General features: G+C 42.9%; 1 protein-coding gene across 2 annotated transcripts in view; it reads right to left on the reverse strand.

Annotated features, from left to right (window-relative positions):
- Positions 1-9,692, reverse strand: part of rnf25 (ring finger protein 25) — an 11,045-nt gene extending 1,353 nt beyond the window's left edge. Inside the window, exons 1-9 of one of the 2 annotated variants that reach the window (XM_017495340.3) lie at positions 9,619-9,692; positions 7,381-7,452; positions 6,777-6,873; positions 6,347-6,414; positions 6,142-6,211; positions 5,969-6,040; positions 3,894-4,040; positions 3,700-3,789; positions 830-967 (exon numbers count right to left, since the gene is read on the reverse strand). In XM_017495340.3, the coding sequence (XP_017350829.1) occupies positions 830-967; positions 3,700-3,789; positions 3,894-4,040; positions 5,969-6,040; positions 6,142-6,211; positions 6,347-6,414; positions 6,777-6,873; positions 7,381-7,452; positions 9,619-9,635 (771 nt within the window). In that variant the 5' untranslated portion in view covers positions 9,636-9,692. Of the gene's footprint in view, positions 1-829; positions 968-3,699; positions 3,790-3,893; positions 4,041-5,968; positions 6,041-6,141; positions 6,212-6,346; positions 6,415-6,776; positions 6,874-7,380; positions 7,453-9,597 lie in introns of both variants that reach the window. The other variant, XM_017495347.2, reaches the window with a different exon arrangement.
- Positions 9,693-10,244: the final 552 nt, after the last annotated feature.

Here is a 10,244-nt window from a genome sequence, read left to right on the forward strand (position 1 = left end):
AAACGTTACAGATGCTTCCTCATTTGCATATTCAAAACAGCTATGCTAGCACTACTAGTGATTTTAGCTTATAACCTAATTTCCTAACATGGTACCTACTGCTAGGTTAGTGGTTCATTAACTCCATGTCAACACAAGGGCTGTATACACGGCCAGAGCAAGGTTATAAGTAAAAGTAAATAAACAAACAAATATACAAATGACCAAATAAACATACAAATAAATAAACACAATTAGAGGACATTTTGAAGAGTATGAAAACATTTACAGGTTTAACATATTCCATACTGAGCACGATACAAATCTATACGAGTGGTTTCATATTAATTCGGGATAAAAAAAATGAATCTAAATTTATTTCGAGTGATAATTTATTGCGTTAAAAGCAGAACACGTCAATAAAATGTGCTTCAAAGGCAGAGGAGTCCTGCATGACTGACGAAATGGTGCCTCGTGGTTCCGGTTCCTAATGCCAGTGACTAGATTATCAGAGATGTTTCCTCATTTGCATATTTAAAGAATTTCACGCAAAGCTTCCTATAGCTGGTGATTATAGACTATGTGAAGAGGTTTCCTAATTTGCATACGAATTCATATTCATTCAAAAGGATTCACCTAAATATTACCAATGATTCCTAATTTGCATATTGAAAGAAGTTATGCTAGAGCTTGTAGAGATTTTAGATTATTACAGACATTTTCTGGTGACAGTTTGAATCTAAAGCTAATGTTAGTGTGAAGTACAATGCTAGCTGTAGAGAAAAGGCACAGGTGTGTGTAGAGGCTGGGCGCGAGTGAGGGGGCGCCCGACGCTCCCTTAAACACTTACATGGTTAATGTGAATGAGGAAGCGATTAGACTCGGCCTCGGGGTCGATGACTCCCCCTTTTTCTCTCTGACGTTCCAGAATCTTCTGTAGCTCCGCCCACTTTCTCTTAAACTCTGCAGTGACTGCTTCATCCTCCTGCTGTGTGTGTGTGTGTGTGTGTGTGTGTGTGTGTGTGTGTGTGTGTGCACGTGAGAGAGAGAGAGAGAGAGAGACACGGGACGTGTATCAGGTAAGAACAGCATGTGAAACAGGAGATGTCACAGCATATTACTGAACAATTACATTATGTGTACAGTGCGTGTACAGTGTGTGTGTACAGTGTGTGTGTGTACAGTGTGTGTGTACAGTGCGTGTGTACAGTGCATGTGTACAGTGCGTGCGTACAGTGTGTGCGTACAGTGCGTGCGTACAGTGCGTGCGTACAGTGTATGTGTGTGTACAGTGTATGTGTGTACAGTGTGTGTACAGTGCGTGTGTATGTACAGTGCATGCATACAGTGCGTGTGTACAGTGTATGTGTGTGTACAGTGCATGCGTACAGTGCGTGTGTACAGTGTGTGTGTACAGTGTATGTGTGTGTACAGTGTATGTGTACAGTGCGTGTGTACAGTGCGTGTGTACAGTGTATGTGTACAGTGTATGTGTGTACAGTGTATGTGTGTGTACAGTGCATGTGTGTACAGTGCGTGTGTACAGTGTATGTGTGTACAGTGTGAGTGTGTACAGTGTGAGTGTGTACAGTGTATGTGTGTACAGTGTGAGTGTGTACAGTGTGAGAGTGTGTACAGTGTGAGTGTGTGTACAGTGTATGTGTGTACAGTGTGAGTGTGTACAGTGTGAGAGTGTGTACAGTGTGAGAGTGTGTACAGTGTGAGAGTGTGTACAGTGTATGTGTGTACAGTGTGTGTGTGTACAGTGCGTGTGTGTACAGTGTATGTGTGTACAGTGTATGTGTGTACAGTGTGTGTGTGTACAGTGCGTGTGTACAGTGTGTGTGTGTACAGTGCATGCGTACAGTGCGTGTGTACAGTGTGTGTGTACAGTGTATGTGTACAGTGCGTGTGTACAGTGCGTGTGTACAGTGTATGTGTGTGTACAGTGCATGTGTACAGTGTATGTGTACAGTGTATGTGTGTACAGTGTATGTGTGTGTACAGTGCGTGTGTACAGTGCGTGTGTACAGTGTGAGTGTGTACAGTGTGAGTGTGTACAGTGTGAGTGTGTACAGTGTGAGAGTGTACAGTGTATGTGTGTACAGTGTATGTGTGTACAGTGTGAGTGTGTACAGTGTGAGTGTGTACAGTGTGAGAGTGTGTACAGTGTATGTGTGTACAGTGTGAGTGTGTACAGTGTATGTGTGTACAGTGTGTGTGTGTACAGTGCATGTGTGTACAGTGCGTGTGTACAGTGCGTGTGTACAGTGTATGTGTGTACAGTGCATGCGTACAGTGCGTGTGTACAGTGTATGTGTGTGTACAGTGTATGTGTACAGTGTGAGTGTGTACAGTGTGAGAGTGTGTACAGTGTATGTGTGTACAGTGTGTGTGTGTACAGTGCGTGTGTACAGTGTATGTGTGTGTACAGTGCATGCGTACAGTGCGTGTGTACAGTGCGTGTGTACAGTGTATGTGTGTGTACAGTGTGAGTGTGTACAGTGTGAGAGTGTGTACAGTGTATGTGTGTACAGTGTATGTGTGTACAGTGCATGCGTACAGTGCGTGTGTACAGTGTATGTGTGTGTACAGTGTATGTGTACAGTGTGAGTGTGTACAGTGTGAGAGTGTGTACAGTGTATGTGTGTACAGTGTGTGTGTGTACAGTGCGTGTGTACAGTGTATGTGTGTGTACAGTGCATGCGTACAGTGCGTGTGTACAGTGCGTGTGTACAGTGTATGTGTGTGTACAGTGTGAGTGTGTACAGTGTGAGAGTGTGTACAGTGTATGTGTGTACAGTGTATGTGTACAGTGTATGTGTGTGTACAGTGCATGTGTACAGTGTATGTGTGTGTACAGTGCATGTGTACAGTGTATGTGTGTACAGTGTGAGTGTGTGTACAGTGTGTGTGTGTACAGTGCATGCGTACAGTGCGTGTGTACAGTGTGTGTGTACAGTGTATGTGTACAGTGCGTGTGTACAGTGCGTGTGTACAGTGTATGTGTGTGTACAGTGCATGTGTACAGTGTATGTGTACAGTGTATGTGTGTACAGTGTATGTGTGTGTACAGTGCGTGTGTACAGTGCGTGTGTACAGTGTGAGTGTGTACAGTGTGAGTGTGTACAGTGTGAGTGTGTACAGTGTGAGAGTGTACAGTGTATGTGTGTACAGTGTATGTGTGTACAGTGTGAGTGTGTACAGTGTGAGTGTGTACAGTGTGAGAGTGTGTACAGTGTATGTGTGTACAGTGTGAGTGTGTACAGTGTATGTGTGTACAGTGTGTGTGTGTACAGTGCGTGTGTGTACAGTGCGTGTGTACAGTGCGTGTGTACAGTGTATGTGTGTACAGTGCATGCGTACAGTGCGTGTGTACAGTGTATGTGTGTGTACAGTGTATGTGTACAGTGTGAGTGTGTACAGTGTGAGAGTGTGTACAGTGTATGTGTGTACAGTGTGTGTGTGTACAGTGCGTGTGTACAGTGTATGTGTGTGTACAGTGCATGCGTACAGTGCGTGTGTACAGTGCGTGTGTACAGTGTATGTGTGTGTACAGTGTGAGTGTGTACAGTGTGAGAGTGTGTACAGTGTATGTGTGTACAGTGTATGTGTACAGTGTATGTGTGTGTACAGTGCATGTGTACAGTGTATGTGTGTGTACAGTGCATGTGTACAGTGTATGTGTGTACAGTGTGAGTGTGTGTACAGTATCAGTACCTGAGGGAATTTGGGTACCGGAGATGAAAGCAGAGCGTTCACGTCGTACATCAGCGGCTCTCTGCAGACGGGACACACCACACACAGCTCCTGTAACACACAACACGAGAGTGGAACTACGTTTACAAGTGTGTTACCATGGTTACAACGAGGGCTGTGCAAAAACCCTGAATTAAACCAGAGTCAGCTCCTACCTCGTCCTCTCCTCCGTCTCTGGTCTTGTCCTCCTCCAGCTCCCTCACTCGCTCCTTCAGCTCCTCCTCCGAGTGTGTGATGTAGCGGCCCAGACAGTGAGAGTGGAAGTAATGATAGCAGCTCGTCTTGGTGAACACCTCGTCCTCCTGAACCCCGAGATAAACAACAACAACAACGAAATTTCATTTAGAGGCAGAATAAATGTCTGATACACACACAACGTAAACCCCAGACCTCATTATTATTAATAATTTATTTTAAATATTATTTATGTATCTACAACTACACTGCTGTGAAAAAGTAAGTGCCCCCATCTTGATTTCTTCTGTGTTTGTGTAGATCTCATACTAAATTGTTTCAGAAATTTAAACTAAATCTAATATAAACACAAAACAAGTAAACACAAAATACAGTTTTCAAATGATAACTTTTCTGCTGCAATAAATAACGTTCTCCAAAACCAGCTGGGCCTGTGTGAAAATGTATTTGCCCCGTAGTTACTAATTCCCCACATCTTTGACACTGCATTGATAATGGGGTTCAGCTGGACGAGACACAACCAGATCTGAATACTGCAAACCCTGATCAATCACATCTACACTTACATAGAACTTTCTCAGCAGCATGGAGTTGCTTAAAAGATCTTACCCAGTAACACACTACGGTAAAGCTGAAAGAAACTCCAGAAATGATGAGGAAGAAAATGATTGAAGTACATCAGTCTGGTGAAGGGTTACAAAGCTATTTCAAAGACTCTGGGACTCCAAAGAACCACAGTGAGAGCCGTTATCTCCAAATAGAGAAATTCAGCACAGTAGTGAACCTTCCCAGAAGTGTCCGACCTTCCAAACTTCCTCCAAGAGCACAGCGACATCTCATCCAGGAAGTCACAGAAGAGCCAAGGACATCATCAAAGGACCTACAGGCCTCTCCTGCATCAATAAAGTCACTGTTCATGACTCCACTATCAGAAAGACACTGGGGGAACACGGCTCCATGGAAGAGTGGTGAGGTGAAAACCACTGCTGACCCAGAACAACATTAAGACTCGTCTGAATTTCACCAAAACACACCTTGATGATCCTCAAACCTTTTGGGAGAATGTTCAGTTCTCAGAAGTGTTTAGTTGCAGTTATTGTGAAACAGATTTTAAGTTTAAGGGGGCAATTAGCTTTTCACATCGGTAATAGGTGTTGGAGAACTTTTTTGATACAATAAAAAGGTAAATAAAACTGTATTGTGTTTACTCAGGTTGCCTTCGTTTCATGTTGTATTTCGTTTGAAGATCTAAAACGATTTAGTATGAGAGACACAAAAACGGAAGAAATCGGGGTGGGGGTGAATACTTTACTAAACAGGAGGCTGATGATAACCCGAGCCCACATCACTGCTGCTTACTGCTCCCAGACCGGAAGATGATTATTTTCCTCTAACGGCACGTCCCCGAGTGTTTTATTCCTCTTACACCTCAGCAACCTACAACCAGTAGGATTTTTTAGTTATTAAAGAACAACAGGTCATAGGTATATCCATTTAAACTCCAAACAACTTCCTGTTGTCACGTATGCTACAGCTGCTATAAACAGTAACGAGACAAAAAAACCCATGTCGGAAAACTTCAAGTTACAGCTTTACCTCTGACACTGGAGACTCCTTCCATAAACGTTAAATACACGCATCACACTTTACAGAGAAACTCACAGTGTTAACGTTTTTGAATCAGTTAATAATTAGCTACGTGTCCACCGCACATGTCGCTGTGAATGAGTGAACGAGCTGTTACCATGGAAACGATAACGTATTAAAGCGGGCGCATTCATTACAAATAAAGCTGCGATGTGAAGCGGCGCTGCTGTCAGAGCCACTGTTCTAGAGAATTAATCAACACCTCCTGACCAATCACAGTCCGGAACTCAGCAGCGCTGCGGTGTAATACGTGGAACTTTCTCCGTTTGTTTGTTACAGCATTCCATTTGACTCTTGCTGCTATTTTACACAACAAAAAAGAGATGAGAACGTCTTTCAAACTCCAGTACGAGTCACATGACCAATCAGAGCTGGATCTGGGCGCTACCTTAAAGCCGTACAGACAGATCACACAGCTGCCGTGAGGAATGTTGCTCTCGGTCAGGATCTCTTTGGCTTTCTGTGGAGAAGATCAAAGAAAATAAATGAGAGATTCTCACGGACACTGAGACGGAGAGATGCAGTGCAGCGTGAGTTGAGTGAAAAAACACACACACACACCTCAATGAGCTGATAGAGCACGGGTGTCCCCACACACTCCTCAGCTTCCGAGTGCAGACTGCGCTGTAAACTGCAGGTGAACAGGAGAGACGGATTATTGACACTGTGAACGAACACACACACACACACACACACACACACACACACACACACACACACACAGAGGAATGTCAGAGAGAGATGAGAGTGAAGTGTGGACAGGAACCTGAGCAGCTTGTCGTCTGAGAGACCTCTGGGATGGTGGATGGAGATGCAGGGAGGAGACGCCGGGTACTGAAACACAAACCACAACTCAGCAGTCAGTACTCTAGAGAGCAGAGATACAAATCACTACATCATAATAATAATAATAATAATAATAATAATAATAATAATAATAATAATAATCTGTCTCGTACTAAAAAGCTTGATATTCAAATAAGCCCCGCCCCTTCTGGTTTATACCTCCATTTGCATATTTGTGCTTTTTCCCCCTTCAGGAGATTAGCAAAGGAACACTGACCCTAGATCAATAAAGTACCTTTATTTTCGGATAACGTTACACGTTTTCTTTATTTCATGAACATCTTCCAGATCTTTCAGTAGCTACACACCGTTTAAGCACCTAAAGCGCCTGGGGTGATGTGAGAACACACCTCTGAATCCAGGTCCAGCGTGAGCGTGAGCCGGACAAACTGCGCCAGACAGTCTTCTCCAGTGGAGGGGTGGAGGATCACACTCACTCTCCATCCTCTACACACACACACACACACACACACACACACACACACACACACAGTTATCTCATGCACTTCTACTTGCTACACACAAGTACGTAAACACCCGAACGTCTCTCGTTCCAAAAAGCATTAACATGGAGTCGTCCATCATTCCACCACGGAAGCTTGATGAAGGCTGGATCGCAGTCAGCGTGCTACCTCATCACCAACAGGTCCTCCAACTTCAGGCTCGTGTCCGGTTCTCTTCCAGTGACACCCAATCCAGGAAGCTCCTGAGAAAAAGTTCTTGCACCGGTGCTGCTTCCAGACGCAGTCAGAACCCCGGCGCGTTTTTTCTCAAACGTTCACAATAACTGCACTCACACTTCAAAAACCGACAAGTTCCTCAGGAGAACCCCATGAACCTGCCTGCCAGTGTTTGGACGAGAGACTGCATGGCTGGACTCGCTCATTAGGAGGGGGTGTACATACTTTTGGTTGTGTGACGTGTGTATTTATAATAAAAGGAAGAGATTTTTACCCATCATCGTTCCGTGTGACCGTCAACTCATCCAGATAGATGGACTCCAGAACCTCAATCTCACACTGGACACTGCAAACAAACATGCGCTTATTATTATTATTAGTACTATTTTTATTATTATTTAATATTATTAGTAGCATTACTATTATTATTATTATTATTATTAATGGTGCTTGAAAAGCACTACTATTGTTATTCGGCATACTTATTATAATCATTATTATTCTTCCACGGCTCTCAAAAGTATTGGCACCCCGCATGGCTGGCTCTCCAAAGAATTTGCGCCCTACAAGGCCGGCTCTAAAACACATTGCTGCACTAGACGGCCGGCTCTACCAGTACTGGCGCCCTATCTGTCCGGATCTTGAAAGTATTGGCACCCTACACGGCCGGCTCTAAAACTATTTCCGCCCTAAACGGACGGCTCTAAACAGTATTGGCGCCCGATCTGTCCGGCTATAGAAAGAACTGGCACCCTTTCTGTCCGGCTCTCAAAAGTATTGGCTTCCCATGCCGTCGGCTCTCAAAAGTATTGGCGCCCTGAGAGGAAATTCTCTTATAATATGAACTGCTGTCAAATACCTATGATGAGTGTATTCATTTAATTACCTCTTTGAATAAGCTGATCAACTGCCATCCTTTATTATAGCTGCCACATGTATTTTCTATATCCTGAAAAGACTTATTTTTGTAGAGTGCTGTGTGTTTTGTCTAAATCTGTCTAGCACCTGCACAAGTACAAACCCGCCTACGCAATGCTGGTGTATAAATACACCTGTTCTAGACGAAATAAACTGGATTTCTCTGTGAACAGCATGCGTCAGTGTGTTCATTTAGACTCCACAGGCCTGAATACTCTGTGATCAATCACACTTTCTCGCTCATAGCACAGAACTAAGAGTTAAGAGAAGTAAAAAGGCTGAGATTCCTGATGTCTCTAACACGCCCCACCCCGGTTTCGCCACGGCAAACACCACTTGCAATTTCTTCAGGAAATGTACCAGTCTAGTTATTATTATTAGTAGTAGTAGGAGCATAAACAAACTCCAGTTAGTCCAGAATGCAGCTGCTAGAGTCCTAACTAGAACCAGAAGATACGACCACATCTCCCCGATCTTATCCACACTGCATTGGCTCCCAGTGAAATCTCACACTGATTATAAAATACTATTATTGACCTACAAAGCACTAAACGGTCTCGCGCCACAATACCTAAGTGACCTTTTGGTTTTCTATGATCCGCCACGCCTACTTAGATCAAAAGGTGCAGGCTATCTGACGGTACCTCGAATAGTGAAGGCTACAGCAGGGGGAAGAGCTTTCTCTTATAGAGCCCCACAGTTATGGAACAGTCTTCCTATTAGTGTTCGGGACTCAGACACAGTCTCAGTGTTTAGGTCTAGGCTTAAAACGTATTTGTTTACTCAAGCCTACCCTGACTAGACTTTGTTACTCTAAGCACAGTCCTAATAATCTCTTCTGTCCCTCTCTCCTTCTGTCGAGCCCCACACAAATTTATGGAGATACTAGAGATCCTGATCCTTTCTGTCTCTGGATGGAGCTCAAATCTTCTCTAATTCCAGACTGCTGGGACTACGGCTGCTCCTAACGCCATACAGACTTCGGATAAATCCATAATGAACTTTTTCACACTGTCTGTTGTCACCCAGATGAGGACGGGTTCCTTCTGAGTCCGGTTCCTCTCAAGGTCTCTTTCTCTCAACATCTCAGGGAGTTTTTCCTCACCACTGGCTCGCTCAATTGGGATGAATTCACACCTTTAATATCTGTATCCTGTGTTTATATATTTCTGTAAAGCTGCTCTGGTGTCTGTTGTAAAAATGACTGTATAAATACCACTGAATTATTAGACAGTGTAACACTGAACACAGCTCAATATTCTGCTTGCTGCTGGGTCTGAACATCACACCAACTCATTTTAATATAATTAAACATGTCTTAATCCAGTCTGAATGAATCAGAAAGAATATTTTACAAAGAATTATTATTTAAATCGGAATATTTCGCTAGATTGCAAAAACAACTAACAGCCAGAAATCGCTAGCAGGTATTTAGCTAACATTACTCAGTAAAACGTAGTCAGAATTAGCATTTAGCCTCAGATTAGCATGACAAGCAATCTTTTAAAACATCCTCCATCTAATAAATACACAAATTCCGCTCATATTGTAAACTAATACACAATTTACACACATCCTGCTGAACATCACTCACTCGCTCTCGGCCGCCATGTTTCCCAGCTGGCTGGTGACGTCACACGACCAAAAAAAATCCTTAAAAAGGCGGTACCTTCGTCGTCACGTGCGTTCCGACAAACCCGTTCTTAGCCGTGATTGGTCAGTTTGAGAGACAGATTCGGTATCTCGTTAGGATTGGCTAAAAAAGATATACACAGATATTATAACTAATCATAGCGCGGAGGCGGGACTTGCACTAATATGGCTGTGTAAAAAAAAAAGTTATTTTTTTTTAGATTTAACACATTTTAAAGACATAAACTTTTTACTATACTCATTCAGACACATTTAAATTCTATAATGTTACTCCTTTTGTACAATTAAATTAGATATATAGAATGTAAAAAAAAAATTAAAGCTGCCAGGGGAATGCCATTCTTTTTTCTTTTCTTTTCTTTTTTTTTTTTAGCACTTTTTAGCACTTATATGTTGTTAAGAGTGTATCACGTTATAAAACATGTCATTTCTTATTGGCAGCAGGTGGCGCTATGACTGCATATAACATATATAACTGCATATTGGCATCTAGATGTCTTCGGGCCAGAATTAGTATAAAACCTATGAAGTTTGGTGCAGATTGAACACTGTATGTCTGAGTTATAA

Source organism: Ictalurus punctatus, chromosome 2, assembly GCF_001660625.3.
Source record: "Ictalurus punctatus breed USDA103 chromosome 2, Coco_2.0, whole genome shotgun sequence".
Classification (NCBI taxonomy): Eukaryota; Metazoa; Chordata; class Actinopteri; order Siluriformes; family Ictaluridae; genus Ictalurus; species Ictalurus punctatus.